Source organism: Centrocercus urophasianus, unplaced genomic scaffold (genome assembly GCF_019232065.1).
Source record: "Centrocercus urophasianus isolate 14NV4802_14NV808 unplaced genomic scaffold, USGS_Curo_1.0 seq_11, whole genome shotgun sequence".
Classification (NCBI taxonomy): Eukaryota; Metazoa; Chordata; class Aves; order Galliformes; family Phasianidae; genus Centrocercus; species Centrocercus urophasianus.
In genome coordinates, this window is record NW_024884253.1 from 21,150,533 (window position 1) to 21,172,175 (window position 21,643).

At 44.2% G+C, this 21,643-nt stretch overlaps 1 protein-coding gene across 2 annotated transcripts in view; it reads right to left on the reverse strand.

Moving 5' to 3' along the window:
* Positions 1 to 606: 606 nt before the first annotated feature.
* The window catches only part of PTDSS1 (phosphatidylserine synthase 1), a 53,421-nt gene continuing 32,384 nt past the window's right edge, over positions 607 to 21,643 (reverse strand). For both annotated transcript variants that reach the window (XM_042838239.1, XM_042838227.1), the window contains exon 14: positions 607 to 1,822. In XM_042838239.1, the coding sequence (XP_042694173.1) occupies positions 1,816 to 1,822 (7 nt within the window). In that variant the 3' untranslated portion in view covers positions 607 to 1,815. The remainder of the gene's footprint in view (positions 1,823 to 21,643) is intronic.

The following is a 21,643-nucleotide window of genomic DNA, read 5'->3' on the forward strand; positions in this document are numbered from 1 at the left end:
GGAGATACTTCGTTATCCAGCTGTCAAGGGACTTGCCCATGGTATGGTGGCTGCTGCTTTGATCTGTCAATCTGCATTTTTAGCCTTTTTCCTTATGATGGACTGGGCACCAAAGGATGGGGATTCTGGGATTCTTCTGTGGTGCTACAACCAAACAGCTTTCAACAATATTTGGTTTTTAACATTATTTTTTTGCTGTCTCAGTTCTCAGAGGCCACAGGGCATTGTGAGGAGCCAGGCATGACTCTTGTCCCCAGTGGGGACTGCAGAACAGCCCAATCTCCCATCTGAAAGAGGTGTGGAGCCTTTCTCCTTCTCAGGCCTTGAGCCCAGCTGGGACATCCTCACTGTACAGGCTTGAAGTTTCACCACATACTGATGGAAGTGAGTCTTCTGAGAACAAAAGCCTTGGGTTTGAGTCCAGAAACATACTCGGCGTCCAGCTCTTTATACTGGTAGGCATTTTTACCTGGCACTTCAGCATAGATTTGTCTTGATGCTGTCTGGGTCATTTCCTTGGCAATACCTGCCGGCGGCAGGACAGAGGCTAGAGGCAAACTGATTCTTCGATGTCCTCGCAAATGAATAAAAGTCATTTCAAACACATTTGAGAAAGGGTTTTCAGGCTCCTGGGAGCAGCCACCATTTAATGCTAGATGATTCTGGGTCCAGATATTTTTCCTGAAAATATCCCCAAAATAAACATGTAGAATCCCATAAAATCAGTTAACTTGAGTAAGAGCAAATCCAATTTTCTGCTCATAATAAATAATCTACCAAACAATGGAAATTCTTTAACTAGCTCCTGTCTTACTTCTAAAATAAGGGTTAGGCCAAAGAAAAGAATGGCATGGCTTTTCTAGCACACAAAGTGCACAAATGGGTTTCTCCCTCCTTCATATACACATGGAGCTCCCCCAGGAGGGTGCAGTATCAGGAGGAGGAGGATCTCTCTTATGGATTTGGGTGCAACCCAATCTAGTTGCAGCCAGTCACAACACTGCCATTCACTTCAGCATATGGTGCTGAATTTAGATGTGTATTTTCCTTTAAAGTCCTTGAACACCAGTTAATTGTTTGTGTGTGTATGTTATGTGCATGTGGACCAGATGCACAGAGTTGTGGACCCCAGAGAATTTCACTGCTTTCAAAGGATGTGATGTAAATTTCTGTACACTAAATTTATTTCTTCCCATGCAACTGTGTACAATCAGTTCTAATAGGAACTAGACACTTCCTGCACGTCTGTTTTTTAATGGAATCTGCTAAGTTTTATAAGGGCCATATTTAGCTGTACATCCTCTCCACTGTTAAACTGTATTATCCTTCTAAGGAAGCCATTAACTCTTCACTAAGCACTCTTCCTATAGCGATTTTATCATGCATGCATGGTGAAATGTGGATCTCTATGGGCTAAGCAGCTCTTCCTAGTGAAAGAATCAGTGGGCACATATGTAACAGGGATAAATGAGGAGAACCTCTAAAAATGCATGACATGATCAGCAAGTAATTTCTGCTCGTCTGCCTTCCAACAGCTCCTAATGCAAACTTTGTATATTTAAACAACTTCCTTTTTTACAACAGGTCCTGAGACGATTGCTCATGGCTCTTAGAAACGATGTTTTCGGTTCCATTTTCATTCCAGCTTGAAGGAGAAAGGTGATTTGTGCATCTTGGCTACTTCCACATTTGCAGCTGAAGACGCTTTCTTCATTGCATCATTCTGGACCAGCTCCCACATTTCATCTCACACTGTTCTGCTCTGCTTTCCCTGTACAAAGTGGAACCATCAGCTTCTAGCTGAAACAGTCTATTTTAAGACCTAGGAGAAATAAAATGAGGAAGATTGTAAGTGAAAAAACTGTGGAGAAGTTCACAGTGCTTCCTTTTTATGAAAATAAACTAGCGGCTGCTTCTGGCAAATATGAAGGTTTTATTAATGGAAATGTATGGTAAAGATCTTAATCCTTGAGCCTGGCACTGCTCTATTCTGTACTGTCTGCATAGAGTTTACACGGGAGTTATAAATCAGAAAGAGGTAGCATTGAAATAAACAGTCTGTACTTCCTAATGGATAACGGTATTAAACTGTACAGCAAGTTTTTGCCTTACCTCTTCTGCACTTGAACAACCAAATGTCAACAAATTAGAAACTGCTTTCCAGTCTGCACTCACCTGCATCCACTTCCTTTGCAAAAGCCAAAAAATGGACAATTATTGCTCTCCAGTGTGTGTGTTTTCTTCCTGTGGTTTGTGGTTCTATCTTCCTCTAACTGAGGATTGTGGAAGTAAGCAGTAAACTAATAGGTGCCCAGATGGCTTCGGGGTATCAATGTCAGAAAGACTTCCAGCTCTACCCTGCAGGACCCCACAGCCACTGGAGGCGAATCCATGCCACAACTGTTGTTGTGTTTGCACAGTCTAAGGCCTCTCTCTCTTATACCATCTATACCCCAGGCTTCTCGTCCCACAATGGCAATGGACTAATGTCAAAAATAAATGGTGGACATGATAAATCTTACAAGGAAAATAAATATTCTGCATAGTTTTCTTGAGAATTTTGATGTTGATGCTCTTTTCTCCTTTCTGGTTCTGTGCTGGGGAAGGAGAGAATGAGTGGGTAGGGTCAGACCCGGGTTTTATGCGCAAGCAAAGAAGCATGAGGAAACTGTCTCAAGTTATACTAAGATTTACATTGGACAAATTAGGAAAAATGTCTTTCATGGTGGTCAAACAATGGAAGGGGCTGTTCAAGGAAATGATGGGGTCCTCATCCCCGGAGGTATTTATGAGATATGTGGATGTGGCACTAAGGGACACTGTTTAATAAAAGGGCTCAGTAGATCAGGTTGATAGCTGGATTTGGTGACCTTGAAGTTGTTTTCCAACCTAGATGATTCCCTGATTCTGTGATTCTGTGTAAATGCTGAGGTTACACATAAACAAGGCCCAATGTCCCGGCTGGCTGGCAGCCTGTATTTCAGGAGAAAGAGACAACAGGATGGCTGGGGAGAGTGAAATGTTGAAAATGTGTGTTCTGAAATGACTAGTAATGATCCTTGGGAGGATATTCACTTGTGTCTAACGTGGCTAAGGAAAAGAAGGAAGAAGAGAAACCTAAGCAAACATATACATTTTGAGCAGCCCAGCAGGACTGAGTTTCACAGCCAGTTCCACAGCCCAGGAGCATCACTTTCCTTAGCTCAACCCAGGATGCCTGCAGCACTGTGACCCCAGCCTGACTTGTGACTGCTCTGCCCACCAGCAAGTCTGGGAGAGCAGAGAGGAGATGATGGGTCCTATCTTCAGTCTGGCTGGAGGACACCTCATACAGTCTCAGGCTCTCTGAAGCCACAGGGCCACACCACATCCTTCTTCCCAAAACTGCAAATCCCAAGGGGGCTGATAACTAAGAAAATCCAGAGTAAAATATGTAGAAACTTCTTACAGAGTTTTCCCTTCATCTGCATTTCTAGAAGGAGTGTCTCAAGGTTGCTAGCGTAAAGTTCAACATCCATTAAAAATATATATTTATTTTCATCATCTACATAAACAGGATCATGTGTACCCTGTCTGCTTTACAGAAAAAAAAATAAAAAAATATCATGTGTGTATCCAAGAACCTCACACAGACTGCTTGCAAAATTATTTGTGCCCTCTGTCTGTATAACTCTGCTGTGCTCAGGTATTTGCAGCATTTGGGCCTTTATGAAGGAAAACAAGAGAAACTCATTGACCTCAACATGTCTTAGGACAAAGATTCCCAAAGGATTATTGTATAGACAGTGAAAAGAAATTCTTTAGGTTATTTCTATAATAAAATATGGAAAAACTATATTTTAAGAAAAGAAAATGTTTGATGTGATTTTTTTAGAAATAGAACTTTATTTTCTCAAAAATTCTCATTCGTTTTGTTTTGCTGGTTAGATCACACATCCCATGGTACTTCAAGTGTGCTCCAGGCAGGGTCTGGTTTACACAGGATGGCTGCTGTCTGGCTTTCAGTGGGATTTTGGAAGCCCGTTTTCATCTAACAAGGTCCTGCATAAACCCACTGAGATGTGCACAGCCAACTAACTTTTAAGAGCAGGAATACACAGGTTATTATTACGCATTATGAAATGGAAGGAGAAGGTACCATTTTAATTAAGGAGCATTTTAATTAAGGACCTCTATTACGTGCAGAAATAGATAACAATTTGGAGTATGGGTCAGCAGGGAAATCAGACATTTTGATGCAGAATTTCAGCCTAAAAACATAAAATGAAGTGCCTGGAGTAAAGGCACATTCTTGCATCATGGATCTAGTGGAATAATCTCTCAACTGATCCAAAGAATCTGCAGAAGACTGCCCTGCCAGGGCTCCTTGACCAAATGCTTCTGACGAAACTCCTCAGCAGGATCTTAGGGAAACCAAAGAGTTGGTCATAAGAGAGGAAGCAGAATACAACTTTCAGTCATGCCCAGGGCCAGGACAAGAGGCCATGGGCACCAACTGGGACACAGGGGCTCCCTCTGAGCACCAGGCAGCACTGCTGTGCTGTGCGGTGACGGAGCACTGGCACAGGCTGCACAGAGGCTGTGGGGGTCTCTTCCTTGGGGATGTTCAGAGGCTGCCTGGCTGTGGGCCTGGGCCCTTTCCTCTGGGTCTCCCTGCTGGAGCTGGGGTGGGCCAGATATCTCAGAGTTCCCTGCCAGCCTTGGCCATCCTGGGGTTCCATTAATTGCTGAGGAGAAAGTTTATAAGCAGACTGCAATTTGTGCTAGGATGTGCTGATCGACCTACTGTAAGCAACCTGGACAAGAAGATAAGCAGCAAGGTGAGAACATTTTCCGATGACAATAAGCACCCAAGGTAGCAAGGGCAACCAGCAAAGGATGGCAGAAGAGCCTGAAGAGACTGCATGACTATGCCAATAAAATGGTGGGTAGAATTCAAGGTAGACAGATCTACAGCGATGAAAGAAGGAAGAAAAATCTTAATTTCACAAAAAAAACCATGGTTTCTGAGCTATTCCTACTGCTGAGGAACTATCTGTTCTGTGGTGATGACAAATAGTTCTCTGAAAATTTCCGCTCAGTTTTTGCTAGTGTGCAAAAAGTAAATTTGAACTCTTTTAGGGAATTAGGAACAAAATAGAAAGTACTACTGCAGAGCTCCACAGTTTGCCCAAATGCTGTGTCTTGATGCAGCCCTTTCCCCTCATGACCAAGGGCAGCATTAGTGTAGAGGCAAGTAAAAACGGTGGCAGATGAGGCACAGCAGCCAAGCAGGGAGCAGGGGAGCAAGTGGGCAATTCCCTGTGTAGAAAGGAGATGCATGCACTGGGGAGGTTTAACAGATATTTGTTACAATGCGGTGATCATGATGAATCACGGAATCACAAAATCATTAAGTCTGGAAAAGATCACTAAGATCTTCTAATCCAACCATGGTGGCAATGGAGATGAGGAGACGGTTGGACTAGATGATCTTATAGGTCATTTCCAACCTTGTGATTCAATGATTCTATGAACCATCAGCCCATCACCACCGTGCCCACTAACCATGTCCCTCAGTGCCATGTCTAAGACCAGAAAGAGGCAGAAGTGTCCGAGGACCTCCTGGATGAGAAGCATATAGTTGCTGGAAGGACTCAGGGGGACTGAACATGGGAGTGAGGGGGAAATCCTGGGAGAATTTCTTCTTTTGGTTCAAGAGGCTTCTGTCTGAAAGCAGCTGGAGGCTGAGAGAGAACTAAAGGTTAGCACCATGTGTGCCTGTCCCGCTCTTCATTTTCTCCAGACCGCTGATGGAGATGGTTACACCACGCTGTTCTTATGATTCTGCAAAGTTCTGTGACCCCAAAGATTTCAAAAAGGGCACTTGGCATTCCCCAGGGTAGACCTGTAAAGTTCAACCTGCTGAGGAGAACACGTGATAAATTCTCCTCATCATTTACCTCCTACTGGTAATGCTGGAGACCTAAGCTGCCAGTGAAGTGTCACGTATATAAACACGCTCTAAATAGATTTATTTCACTTCATCTTTTAATTAAATTCATGTATGTAAGCTGCAAAAATAAACACTTCCTGGGGACTCAGAAGAGCTATGCCGGATGGGATGACATTCTTTGGTTTTGAATCAGATCTCACAGCCAGTGAGAAAGTATGATTAAGAAAGATGAAAACATCTGGACAACAGCTGATGATGATGTCCTCCCAGGGGACACAATCAAAATATCCTGAAAGAATATTTTTGTTGTGGAAGCAAGGCCAATATTGTGCACAGAGAGAAGAGTATTATTTCTTGGGAAAAATAAAGAAGTGCCCTTGTCCAAAGGGCTAAAAAACTCTCCATTAACATTAAAAAAAAAAAATAAAAATAAAAAAAAAAAAAAGGAAACAGTAATTCCTCCTTTTTCGGACAATGAAAATAAATGCTTACTAATATCTCCATATTTAGACAAGCCGGCATACTTAGGGGATATAGTCACTCGTTTGGTATCAAGGGCTTCTTTGTTTGCAGAAGTAAAAATAGCTTTTGAAAAACCCTTGTGGACACTTCTGCCTTCAAGCGTAACGTGGCTGTGATACCAAATCACAAACGGTTCACAATTCCTTTGAAATCAGTGTCAAAAACTGGCTCTTTAAAAAGTTGCTGAAGATACTGACTTGGAGATGTTCGCAGGGTTGAACACGGACACTGATCAAGTTCTCCTGGGTTCATCCTAGAACTGTGCTTCTGGGCTGTGCAGCCATTTAGGCCATGGTCAAGAGCCTGTGGGCAAGACTACACTCATTAACGTTGCTTCTTAGTCGGACAGAGAGAGAGCTACACATCCAAACTCCTTTTCACAGAGGATGAGTGACCTGACAGTGCTGCCTTGAAAGCCTAAACTCATTTCCTCCTGGCAGAGCCAGCCTTGCTCTTGTTTGGCTGCTCGGGGATGTCTCCTGCTTGTGGCACGAGGTTCGGTTCTGCCTTTTGTGGCCTGGTGCTGAATAAAGATGGTGCAGAGCTGAGCGCATTGATCTTCTACGTGGCTGAGCCCAAAAAGGCAAGCAAGAGCAGTCGCTGCTCAAAGGCAGTCCGGAGCCTTCAGCTGACCCTGTGCCACCTGACAGAGTTGTGACATTTCCTGTTCATCGAGGCTCTTATGCCTTGCTCTATCCCTACAGGGCATAGACGTCCCCTCCAAGTCCCAGTCCCATTCAATCCACCTTTTTCATCATTTGGCCACCTGCATTATCATCAAATCCTGCCCTGTCAAGGGGAGAAGCAATGCATGGAGAGCTCTGTCTGCTCAAGTTTTCCTCCAAGATCTCCTCTATGAAAGTGAAGGCTTGATAATGAAAGGTTGTAGTAAATCTCTCAACTCAGGAATGGTACTGTATGGCTTAAGAACAAAGAGAATGAAAGCCTAATATCTTACAAGGGACCAGAGAGAAAATCAATCTAGGCAATTCCCATACTATTTCTGTAACTCTATAAAGTCAGGTTCCAGAAGGCCCTACACAATTTAAAACATATTTTGCAGGGAAAAGTAATCACGGCCATGGAGTTAATGGGAAAATGGGATAAAATTGTAGATTTTTCTTTAATAAGGAGCTGATCGTGTGGACAATTGAATTTTTACAGATCACAGATCTCATCTATCTAGACTTCAATGAACAAATTGATGGGAGAACAAAACGGAAATGATTTGTTGAAATGGGAAAGAGGGGATCTCGTGAGAAAGGCAATGAAAAAGAAATAGGTAATGAGGAAGTATTAATTGGGAATTAAGAGATTAGAGGGTAATTCGGGTAGAAAGGTCATACTGAGGAGCTGGGTTTTTTTGTATACTGAGAAATGGTGTTGACACAAAACACAGAAGTGGCTTAGAACAGTTTCAGAACACTGTCAGGTTGGACTGGGATATTCGATGGGGGAAATAGGGTGGCTATGAAGTCACAGGTAACAAATGGGAATTTAGGCACTTAGGGATCAGAAATGACTATTCCTACAATAAACCTGGAATTAAAAGTAATAGCAGATAGAAATATTGCAGGTGTTTCAGTTATTGGCTGGCTGTAAATCACCACCAATAGACTGAAACATTTCCAGAGGAAAGGGGAATTGTTGATCCTATTTTCAAGACACTGGTAATCCAGTGGTATGTGTTCTGTTCGAGCTGCCAGCAGCCAGAAAAGATGAACTGAGGCTAGAAAAACACAGGGCAAGAGCAGCAGGTGACACCTTGTGTGCAAAGGTGTGAAGGAATTCCATTGCAGGTCTTGGTGCACAACACGACCTGATGGAGGCCTACAAGAGCAGGGCCTGTGCAATGCTGGCAGCCCCTTTCTGGCCCCTTTGGGCACTGTGGCTCTGGAGCAGCTCCTAATTATGGCAGTGGGGACAACAGGAGCTGAAGAGTCTTGAACTGGAGTTGGATGCTGTATAACCAAGATGTTATAATTTTGTATAACCAAGATGTTATAATTACAATATAATCAAGAGAGTAAGGCAAACAGACAATAATCACAAAAGAGAATAAGTGGAAGAGCTTACCCTTGGGTTGAGCTCACCAGAAGATACCAAAAGAGGGGATCTCCAGAAGAGATCCTTCCCCTCTGGTAGCCAGCTCTTAAATAGGTCCAGGAGGGGTGCAGCCTGGCTCCACCCCTTCCGGCAGCACAGGTGAATTGCCTTCACCTGTGCTCCTCTGGCTGACTCAAGGCTCACCTCAGGTGATTAATCAGAGGTTCAGGCCGTGACTCAGCAGTTCCCATACAGATGCGTTTAAGTAAATGACTTCTGTGAGTTGTTGGACCACTTCTCAGTGACCTGGGTGCCCCAGGCTCCTCAAGCTGTTGGCTCCATGTTTTCCTATTGGTGCAGAACCAGCTGTGTTCCCAGAGAACCCTGGGCAGCATTGACCAGTCAATTCCTGGAGAACTCTGCAGAGCTACAGAAATGCAGTACCACTCTCAACGTTTCATGATGGCATTTAGTCAATCCTTACTCACACTACTGCAGCAAAAGATTTCTTCTTATTCCTGAACTTGAATATTTTTTAGTTCTGTTCTATTCCTAGCTTATTTTTCTCAATTTCTTCTACATTGCCAAGGAAGAAACCATTTAAAACAATAATTTTTCAGCATGAGATTTTGCTAATGTCTTGTGGGCAGCAGTTGCTATTATCAGCCTCTTGTGCCTGTTTCTGTGGGATTTGCTTTCCCCTCACGACAGCATTAACACAATTCTGCCATTACCTACAGTGTTTCCAAGGTGAGTCAAATAATTTCAGTGGGCTCTCAGAAGTGAGCATGCTTGGCTACAGCAGTTTCTGGCACACTGAGAGTGCCACATCCCAGTGCGTGGGGAGCAATTAACTCCATAGTGTGAATTTAAGGTTGGTAACAAGGTCAGGGGAGTGAGAAAATGGCAAGAAAGTAGGAGAGTTGCAATTCAAAATTTAGTGAAACAGCAAGATCCTATGCTGTGAAACTTGTGGGAGATATCTACCAGTGATACTGTGTGAGTCAATGCTATAGACCCTCTGCAGAATCCACCTTGTTCTTATGCAGCTGTGCTGAAGTCAGAGACAACTCATTTAGTTCCATCTACTTGGATTTTGGGGATTTTTGCCCAACTCTCAAATAGTTGCTGGAATGTAATGGAAAATGTGATCACAGAGAGTCTGGTCTTGATAGATACCCTATTTAGTTAATAAGCCTGTTTATTTAGACTTAGCTATTTCCTGTGGTCTACAACGTATTTCCAGAGAGCAAACTCAAGTGCTGCTCTATAACTACTGTCTGTAAGTACTACCAAAAAAAATATACAAACCACTTTCATTTAATTCACAATTTAGAAGCCATCGTGCTCCGTGGCAGACATGTGTCTTTTACTCAGAGCTCTCCACCTACTTCTTCTTCAACAAGGTCACTCTCTTTTGCTAAAATTATTGCTTCCAAGTTACTCATTTCTATGTCAGAAGAGCTGGTGACACCACTAACTGTGCACCAGCCCACACAAATAGCTCTCCCTAGCCAGCAGCTTGCCAAAGGAGCCATACCTACCCCAGGTGAATCTGCCCACCATGGGTCCATTCCCCAGTACCCTGTGTTTCAAACAACCTACCCAAAAGAATTGAGTCACAGTCTGATCAGCCAAGCCAGGTGTAGGACTGATGACTTCTTGATTTCCAGCACCGCACACCATGAGTTAAATTCCCATCTAGCAGCACAGTGACGTTTATTAAAAGCAATAGCAAAATCATTCTCAAAACTGTGCAGCATCCTGCTTCTGTCCAAAAACAATCCACTTAGAAGATGAGCACCATCCTTCAACACTACAAAAATTAATAGAAGAGGAAAATGAAGTGAGGCGTGTTATGAATGGTTGCCAGCACCAAGTATCTCACGTTATTCCATGAGAGCCTCTCAAAGCACATCCCCATAAGACCGATTAAATCAGTTGTCAGTAATCTGACTAAAGATGGCGTATGGGGCTGAGGTAAAACAGAGGAAGGGAAATCATAGCAATAAAGGAAAGTGAATACAGGATAACACACATAAGAGCAAGCAGCAAGAAATCTGGCTCCCCTTTTCAGCACCATCAACTGTTCTTAAACTCCTATGCAATCACTGTGTGCGTGTGTGTCAGATATAATCCAAATAATTGCAGAAGGTTCCAGCCCTTAACGCAGGGCCTCATGAGGGTAACCAAAAATGCTGGCTGTGCAGCTTACTACAGGGGAACCTACATCTTCTAAAGCAACGGGTGGCTGGCACTGGGCAAGCCTGGGAAGGGACTTGGAAAACATGCTCACAAAAATGTTATATTTAAGGGACAGAAATTCTGACCAGCAATTTTGTGGTCGGTTTTTATTTTAACATGTGTATTTATTGTTTACCCAGAAGATTGACAAATTAACAGTTTTCCTTATAACCACAGCAGTATTTGTACTGCCCAGAGTGCATGCACCATAACTCTGAAGCCAATTTATAACTTGCAGCTACAACTGAGACTTTGCTCAGTCCTTCACTAATGAAGATTTTCGAGTGAAACGATCTCCTGCCCTCTCTTTGGCTGTGGGCCATGCATGGACTCCCACCCACATGCAGAACTTTTCAACCAGCTGATGAGGAAAACATTGGATAGGCCAACCATGCGGGTTCCAACTTGGGTCAAGTCCAAGTGCCCAAGGCTCCAGGCTTACTCACGAGATCACGAGCAAAGATGATGCCTCATTCAGGCATGTTATCACTAGGGTAAGAGCCGTTTAGTCATCTAGACATTCCATCAGGCTCATGGGGATAGTGTCCAGCACTGTGAGTATTGCCCTCCTCATTTACTGGCAGCATCAAGCAGCATGTGCTTGCCTGAGGCAGCTGGCATGGCCTGGGGCTTGGGATAAACAAACACATGTGTGCCCTAGAAATCCTGAGGGCACAAGTGCAGAAATATTGACAAACAGGTGGACTTTAATTTGTGCAGTCAAACTCTTATGCCATTGCATTGAGGATGACTGTGTACTGTTCCTGCTTTTCCAGTTAGTGTAAGGTTATTTCACTGGAAAGTGCATGTTTTCTCACATGTGGGTTTTTTTGGAGGGTTTTCTTTGAAGCATGAACTGGGGGTGAATTTTAACTTGTTGCTAAGCTGGAAGAGTGAAAGGAATCCTAAAGGGGACTCCATGGAAAGAGGTTCCAAAGGCTGTTGCATAAATGCTGTCACACAGGTGTGGCATTAGCAGTGCTATCCCAAGTCCCAGGAATGCTTCTCCTCACACCACTCTTTGCCACCTCCTTTTCCTCCCAGGTTTAGGATTTGTGTTTAAAACAACCGTCTGGATCTGTGATTTAATGAGTTTGGCAGGAAAGGGAAAGATCCATTGAAAACCCTTATCCTTTTTTAAAACAACCTCTGGAGGAAATAATTTCACAAATGAAAGATAACTTTCAACAAAATTTCAGTCCGTTTCTGGCTGATTTTTGAAGGAGTCACTCTCACTCAGGTCTAAAATCCACTTTAGAATTTTCTTCTGGGACTCCTAATGCAATGTGCATCATGAAGGGTGCATTTATATTAGGGATGCTAAAAGATGCATACAGATATCAATTTTTCAGGCCATTATTAGTGCTCAGTATATTAAAAGAAAGCTCCCCGTGCCCACTGAATGCAACAGAAGAACTGGCAAGCAATTGCTACCAGCTTCCTCACACCTCAGACTGAAATTACCTCTGCCCTGCACATTCCTATTTGCTAATGTCTAGGGAGACATTACATGAGAAGAAAAGGAGTGAGATGAAACCCTGTTTGTAAGATGTTTGCACGTATTGGCTCCAAAAGAGAAACTAAAATGACAATTAGATTTTGCTGCTGACAACAGAGCAGCTAATCACCGGAGCTAAAATCAGATTACACGAAATGAAAGTCTGTTGTCTGGCTGCGGCTGAGTTTCAGATGTTCTTAGTATAAGTGTACCAAGAGGAATTGCAATCCTGTTATCCAAACAAGAACTAAAAGCCCAAATCAAATACCAGAAGGATCAAACTGCTCCTTCCTGCACTCCACATCCCGCTCCCCCTCTGCCATCCTACAGCTTGAGCCCCATCTCCCTCCAGGTCCCATACTCCACGTTCTCAGTGCTGCCTTCAGGTTCCCACAGAAACATCCATACCAGCACACAGCACACATCTGGAAACATCAGCTTTGACAACGATGTGGTTGGAAGCTGAAAAGTCTCAGTATTTAATTTGTTGGCCTCTCAAGCTTTCTTCCTCTTCTTGCTCACACACTGGTTGCAGAATTGTACAAAAAATCAGCAGCAAATCATACCCTCTGCTGGATGCCAGAGCAGCAGTCAGAGGCAGTGTACTGTATCACCGGCAAACATTTTGGGTACTTGTTTTTCTACCATTCACCTGAAGTTTCCAGAAGGGTTTAACCAAAATGTCAAAGAAAGAATATATGCATACCGTAAATCTAATGATCAAGATAGATGTAATTTATTTAAATTTGAGAAAAAATCAAAGTAAACTCTTTAAAAATGTTGGTCATATATATTTGAGGCTTGCAATGGGGTAATAAAAATATAAATTATGTACATAGAACCTACTGTGGTATAGGAACTTAACCTCAACATATTGATTGAGGCAGTTCTTGTCCCTGAATTAATATACACCTACGGGTGAGTATTTGTTTTAGGGAAGTTAAATAGAAAGGCCATGAATAAGTATAAAAGCTGAGATGAAATAGCCATCTGGACTACATTAAACCAAAATACGTAACTGATGCAGGGAGAGCATGCATCCTTTGATCCAGTCACGCACAATCGAAATGAAAGTAAATGGGCAATTCCTATTATCTAATCATCAGAGAAGAGTTTGCAGCACATGAAAATGCCTCTGCAGCACGAGGACCCCAAGCATGCCAGCCCTGGATGGCCCCATGTTGCATGCTGCACCAGGGCCAGGACATCAGTGCCAGCCTGAGCTGGGCCTGTGTTTAACCTGGTAATGGTAAGCCTCCGGAACAGCATTGGTATGGATGTTCCGCTGTTGGATCTGTTCAAAGCTGGGTCTGATGGGGTTTTGAGCACCCTGGTCTAGTGGCTGCTGATGGCTGAGAGGTTGGAGTAGGTGATCTTAAGTTTTTTTCAACTCAAATCATTCTGTGATGTTATGTATAAGTTTTGTAACCAGCTAGCTCCAGAATGAGCTAAGAACTCATTAGAAACTGCTTCCTCACCCAGGCAATTTTCTGCCCATCCTCAAACCCAAGGCTTGAGTAGGTGCCTCTGACTCCTGGTCCCTTGGCTTCCTGGTCAAAGACATCAGCCAGCCACAACCATCAGTTGGGTCTGCTGACAGCCCCAGTAGTGTAAGATCAGTAGTGCTATGCTGGCAGAAATCCAGTGGGTAAAGTAAGGAACATCAGAAACTTTTCCCTGGTGTAGCTCACTTGGGAAACCTATTAGTATATCACCAAAGTTTTTCCAGCAGAGCTGTACCAATATCAGGAGAGGTTCTCTGGGTCGATAAATTACCCCCCGAGAGCTACTCTCAGGCTAGACATCTCCTCTGGCTTTCCACCTCTGGCCCACACTTCTGTGATGCTTCTGAGATTTGTGCCCAAGCCCTGACACTTGTCCTGAACGTGCTCTGCTGGAATTAACCACAGGGACTGGACTGCTGAAGTCTTACATACTGATACAGGATGCACAACACTTCTTGACCATCTCATTGCAAGCAGGACTCATTCAGCTACAAGTTGCAATTCCACTGGTGTCACTGTAAGATCCCCCTGCTAAGGAACGATGACATTTGGAGGAACAAGTAAAAGCAGGCACAGCATAGGGCCATAAGGCACCTGTTTAGGGCATGAGTAGATTGATGTTTGTCATGGCTTTACGATTTTTTGTTATTGGTATCCCACATCATAACATCACGTAGTGCACTGGGACTTAAAGTGTTAATGCTCCAGTTCTGGGCACCTGTCTGGAAGAGAAGAAAAACTACAAACCCCAGGGGGCTTTGAGGTCAGAGAGGAGATATAACCCCTGGCAAGCTCACCTGATGTGCTTTCTTCATCAGGCTCTCCTCCCTGCTGCTCAACCCGACTGCACATCTCACCTCAGCATTATGGTGAGGCCTATCCACCTTTCGGACACTCTCATTATATTTGATTTATTAGCTTTAATTCTAATTATATTGTATTACAGTGTATTATCTTGCATACTGATACCATATTTAGTAAATTTGCTTCTCCTCAAATTGCTGCCGCTGCTCCAGGTCTATAAGTATTTAAGGTGTGGGGGGCAGAATGGCAAGGGCGGATTCTTTTCAGTGGTGAAGGGTGACAGGACAAGGGGAAACGGCTGGAAACTGCAGCATAGGAAGTTCCACAAATGTGCACAAGAACTTCTTTACAGTGAGGTGACGGAGCACTGGAACAGGCTGCCCAGGGAGGTGGTGGAGTCTCCTTCTCTGGAGATGTTCAAGACCTGCCTGGATGCCTACCTGTGCGACCTGCTGTAGGGAACCTGCTTTGGAAGGGGGGTTGGACTCGATGATCTCTGGAGGTCCCTTCCAACCCCTACAATTCTGTGATTCTGTGAAATTATTTAGGGGTCCCCAGTTTCCCTCTTCCGAAGGCACAGATTCACAAAATCCCTCCATCCCACCAGTCATGGAACTGGGCCAAACCAGCCTGTAAACCATTGACAATGTTCTAATGGGCAGCCTCATCCAGCCTGCCTGAGGACGCAGCAGTACTCAGCAAAGCAGAACTTGCTGAAAGCCATTTCTGAATTCCTTTATCTGGCTAGAATTTCAGCAGGTTCAACCACAGTGAACGGTCTCCTAGAAAAGCCCTGTCTGGAGCAAAGTAGAAGTATCACTGAATACAAGCAAATCATTTTCCAGGATCCTGCTGTCAACTGCCAACTTCTGGAAAAGTTTTTCCATCTCTCCTGTGCTCCTCAGCTCTGTGCATGTGGTTTTGTCCTGTGTTGAATGCGACGAGTTTTGGAACAGGCAGACTGTGAAGTCACCCTTATGTGCAGAGGGAAACAGGCTGGAGAATAGCCTTGAAACAGCTCTGTGGTCACCAGCATCATGTTATCTAATTCATTTTCTTTGTTATTTTCTCGGCTCACAGAGCTAGAGAAATGACCTGCAAACATTTGCTGCACTATAAATATGTGCATTTTCTGACATTACGACATAAAACATTCACCTGGAGAGAGTTCCCATTATTTCCCAAACTCGAGCAGAAATTTCTCGTAACACTCTGCCTGACCACATTACGCAGTCATTTAGTTTCCACAGAATGTAGCTGATAATTTAAAAAACAGTAATTTTTCTTTTAAAACCTTCACAAATTTCTCCATGACTTCTTTTGGAGTAATTTCTACCTGCTCTGACAGGCAGAGGTAAAGCCAGCTGAGTACCTGAGCAAAGATGCTCCTGTGTGTCTGATAGCCCTTGTAGGGCACCACAGGTTGTTTCTGTGACATGCTGCTCACGATGGGTGCTCCTTGATGAGAACCATCCTTGAGTGAAGTCATAGAATCGTGGAATCACCAAGGTTGGAAAAGACCTCTAAGATTATCGAGTGTGACTGTCCACCTATCACCAATATTTCCTTCAGGTAGGCAAAAAATCTAGCAGCTGGCAACCCTGCCTGTGGCAACGGGGTTGGAACTTGATGATGTTTGTGGTCCCTTCCAACGCAGGACATTCTATGATTCTATTCTATGAAACTGCGTGCCTTTACAACCAGAGTGAAGATGTGAGGCAGGGAGGGCAGCTAAAAAACTAACAGTGTACCTTTGGAAAACAGCTGGGAGCCCTGACAGCTCCCTTATTTGGGTACAATCTCCAAGCTGGAAAAGGGCTCCAACAAGCCCTCTGTCACCAGCTTTATCCACCACAGTCCTGTTCCTGCTCTCACCAGAGCACGTCTTCTTCCCTTTGCTCTTGGTAGAAGATTTTTTTTTGCCTCTTGCATCTCACCAAGATATTAGAAGAAAAGAGGAAATCCCACACTCCAGGTGGTGCTGCTTCCCACCCACCCCAAACACCCTCCTGCTCCGTCCTCCTGCCAAGCAAAACTCCACGTCTCTGAGATGAACAGCGAGGGGAAAGATCATACATGAGAAACGGAGAGATTTCAGAGCAAACATTGTGTTCATATTTGTCAGGAACAAAAGGTGTGATCTGTGGACGTGTGCAGCTGAATTTAAATTAGTTTGCACAGCTGAGTTAACCTTTATCCCTGCCTGCGAGGAGAAATAGCTTTCTCCAGCTGTGGTGCCCACACAACACGTAGTGGCTGGTTTTGGTAACGGGGGATTGTAAGGAAAAGCAGCAGGACTTGGAAAAAGCTCTTCCTTAGTGGAGCTTCATCATGGTTCCACAAAGTCCAGAGCTGTCATCTGAAAACTAGGTCAGGGTGACCCAGCTGCTATAGGAAGGGTGAAGTCAGAGGGCGAGGCAGATCCTTTGAGTGAGAAACACAATTGCTACCTTTTGTCTCATTTCCTAGTCTGTTTCTTAAGGTTCCTAGTTTCTTATCAGGACATGTAGCTTAAAGTTCCTGTTGTACACTGAACTTTCACATAGGCATTTCTCTGGAGCTGCTGACTTAGAGTGCTCGGAGCTGGGCTTACACAATACTCAAGAGAAACACTGCTCATACCTGGGAGGAGCTGGCCCTGTGCTTAGCAGACACGAGATCCTGTTTTTTTCCTGCAACCCTTGAGAGGCTTGGGGCACAACTCAAATGTCTTCTGGAGTCTCCCAGCTCTATGATAGAACCTTGCAGGGGTGCCCAAGGGCTCATCAGTTGGCTTGGAAACATCTGGGAGTCACCTTCAGAGAAGATACTAGGAAGCATGGGGTCTGTCTGATGAAGTGCAAGCTCCTCAGCTTCCTCATGGTTTGGTGAGGACCAGATGGAGGCTGGAGATACTCAAAGCATCCTGTGAGAGCTGATTAGCTGATATGGGCTCGTTAGCAAACAGGAATGATTAGAGGACAGAAAAGCAGGGGAACATCATATGCCTGGGATTTGTCCTCTTTCCACCTCTGTAGCACTGACCAAATCAAGTTTGAATGCTCCATGTACTCATCTGTTTGTCAGCTGGAAAAAGCAGCAGCAGCCCAGCAGGAACAGCAATGTGGGAGGGGCAGATCCCACCCGTTGGAAGGATTCAGCTTTGGTAAACCCCCCCCCATCTTTGCAAACCTTATTGCAGACCAGCAGCTGCCCATGCTTTGTTGCAGTCTGGGTAAGGCCCTGGAGCATCATTAGAAGTGTGTGGTACTCTGGGAGGGACGGAGCAGTCCCAGGTTCAGCAGAGGAGCTGCTATGGCAGGGTTTGCTCCTCAGACTCTGAGAAACACAGGGAACATGGGCACTGACAAATATTCCATAGGACAGGAAAAATGTCACCTTACACACATGATTTCTACATTGAGATGCACTTGTCAGGAGCCACAGAATCAACACCTGGCTAAGAAAGCAAAAGCCAGGCAGAGCTCATTTGCTGACAGGCTCAGTCTCCTGTGGCTGTTGAACTGGAGACCTACAGGGAAGTACAGTCATTTATGCTGTGCAAAAACACTGTTTTTTATCGCTGTTGGAATACAAACATTTACAGACCTCGGGGTGTAGCTGAGATCAGCTATCAAGATGGGAGAAGTTGGGAAGGTTCCCTGGGGCACCCAGAGCAGAGCAGCCCCCAGACCTTCAAAGGCAGCCCAGCAAGAGCAGCAGATCCCAGCAGCTGATATCTGTAGGCATTACTTATCATTTCAGGGGTGAGGCATTTTGCACTGCAAAGTCTCACTTCCTCTACAACACTTGGAAAACACCAGTACAATAACAAGGGATATTTCCCCTCTGCCCCAGTGTCAATCTTTATCTCCCAGCCACCCATATCCAAACCATAAACACTGTGGGCTCTTCAGTGGAGTCCCTCATTCACAGACAGCATGAGAACAATAAACAAACTGCAGACAGTTCCCCCCAAGGACCACTTTCTCACTGTGGTTGGATTTTGAAGATACCTGATGAAAAAGAAGCGAAATGAATGGGCCTTACAAGTGGTGATGCTGGTAGCTCATGGAGAGAGAGATAATTGCAGCCTCTATGCAAAAAAAAAAGCAACAAAACAACCCACCAACAACACAAGAAAAATAGTACCATTTGGGGTGATCTTAAGCAGCTTATTAAGGACTATAGCTCTGACAAGGGATTAATTGCCAACACCTGTAGATGGCACTACAAAGAGGACTTGAAATGCCCTAACTTGGCATGTATGTTGGCCTAATAAACTATCATTTTTGCAACTTTTTAATTGTAATCTCCACCTATTCCTCTGCATTATCTTATGCAACAACATTTTCTAAATAAAGCTCCAAGCTGAAAGACCCCACGCTAGATAAATTAACTGAAGTAAATAAGCAAGCAGCTAACTGCAGCTAATTATACATCTGCTGGCAGCTTTGCTTTTAAGCACCTTACAGGTGAACATTTTAATTACTTAATATGCTCCATTGTTCTCGAATTAGATACAAGAAAAATAACATTGATCCAATCCTTTTCTAATTTTTATGCAGCAGAGTTGGAAGGCAAGTGGCTTTGTAAGGGGATTACGTGCATGCTCATCCTACTTAGCTATAATAAAGTTCTCTGCTTCGTAGCGAGGCTTTTTAACCCTCTTCCAACAGCTGCAGGGAGATCCTAACGCTGGATGCTTTCGGGAATCTGAATTACACCTGAGGGAGAGTTCAGAGGAGAAAGAAGGATAACATACGCCAAGGGCTCTCCAAAGCATTGGAAAACAGCAGCACACCACAATGACCAGTAGCGCCACATCTACACGTTTCTTGAACGCCTGCAGGGACAGTGACTCCACCACCTATTTTTGAGAAGGATAGAAAGGATGACCCAGGGAGCTGCTGACCTGTTAGCCTCACCTCTGCACCAGGAAAGAGCATGGAGTACATCTTCCTGGAAGCTATGCTAGGGTACATGGAAAACAGGGAGGTGATGTGGGATAACCACCATGGCTTCACCAGGGGCAGGTCCTGTCTGATCAAACCTGTTTCTTTTTATGATGATGTAACTGTGTCAGCAGACAAGGGAAGAGCCACCAATGTAAGCTATCTGGACTTCAGTAGGGTCTTTGACACGGTCGCCCGCAACATCCGTCTCTCCAAGTTGGAAATATAAGGATTTGACGGGATGAGGAACTGGTTGTGAGATCCTACCAAAGGGTGGTGGTCAATGGCTCAACGTCCAGATGGAGACTGGTGACAAGTAGTGTCCCTCAAGGGTCAGTACTGGGACTGGTGCTCTTTAATACCTCCATCAATGACACCAATGATTGAGTGCACCTTCTGAACAAACAAGTTTCTCTTGTTTTAACCAAACAAGGAAAACACCATGACGGGAAGGTGATCAGCCTCTTGGCAATTTTAATAAATGCAAAACCAAAACACTGAGGGCCTTAAACTCTGGGTATTCATGGCAGGACTGTGCCAAACCATTAACTGATACAACCTGCAATCTCCTCATGCAGGTGTAAGCATACAACGCACGCCTGGGCACACAAAGCCACAGCGAACACATTTTTCCGTAACTCTGTGGAGTTGCTCATTACATGGAAGTTTAAGTATATGTTGTGGCCAGGGCTATCTTACCCTGGCACTGGGCTTTGCAGACATCAAATCCCTCCAGAGACAGAATTGATGGTTCAGTGCTGGTAGTCCTGGTGAAGTATAGCAGTATATTTTTAAGTCAGCAGGAGCTAGGCAATACTCTGGTTATTTGACATGGAGTTTCAGCCCTCATACACAAGCAGAGGCATGCAAGGAGCATCTATAGCCACCTCCATAACTGAGGTCATGTTTCAGTGACAAACACTAACACTTAAAAGCTGCGCAGCTGAGTGGCAGGATTGTGCCATTAACCACTTGCTGCAGCTTTCCTTGGAAATTTTTTCAGGAGATTTGTTGGAAGTAGACACACAAGAAGCAAGTGATGATCATTATGGAGGCCCAAAACAGGTACAACTTTGCAGAAAGTAAGCTGTGAGACAAAAGTGACAGTGGCTCAGGACAAACGGACACACCTGAGAGAAGGAAAAGGCCTGAAATAATCTCACATCTCAGGGCAGACGTAGCACACCTCTGCATATGCCCTAACAAGCAGAGAGGCGCCCAGGAGATCAACACACTGTCTGTACATTGTTTATTTTAGGACAGATCCAGCTGCCTTTTCTTCACATATGTGAGGGCAAACAATAAGCTTCAGTCTTCCAGAAGCAAAGATTTCCCTCTGAAATGGGCTTCAACTCAAAACCAGCACAAGAACCTCTCTCCAAGCCTCTGCATGATGCCTGTTCTGCCCTGATCCAACCAGCATCACCTGTGTTGGTGAGTAATGAGGAACACAAGCTGCCTGCCTGCTTCATCACTTGGAAAGCCAAACATACGCGACAAGAATCAGACAGAAAAATAGAGTTGGTAGGAAGCACTGTGCTCCACATGCCTTTGCACAGCAAAAGCACAAATCACAGAGCAGCCAGAGAGCAATGACTGCACTCTTAACAAAAACTGCAGTGTGAAGCTCTACTTTGCCCCACACGTGTTTACCTACCTTCAGTCAACATAAGTTTTAAATCAACAGTCAAGGCATTGGTCATGAAATCTTGTTGGGAAAGGTGGGTAAATTGAAGTAACCCAGGAAAACAAACCAAACACCAGAATATATTAGAAGGGTGGGAGTAGCATCACCTCACTTCTGTTTCCTTTTTATAAAGCACAGCATGTTTTCATTTTTAGGGATTAAGAAATGCGGATAACATTCTTGGATTTACTACAGAAACGCATTTTTTTAAGCAAGTCCCATGATAATTTTGTGGTTACAGCATGGGAACCAAGGATCTGGAATCTTACTCTAGTCTTTGTCTTCAGCTTCCTGAGGAAATGTAGACAAGGCACTTACCCTTTGTCCTCATTTCTAATCTCTAGCACAAACTTGCTGACCACCCCATCAACGTTGCCACGTTCTATGCACTGTTTGAAAGAAAATGCTTCGATTTTGAAGTGGTGCAAGAAGAAAAGCATGAACTATCATCACTGCCAATCATGGTAT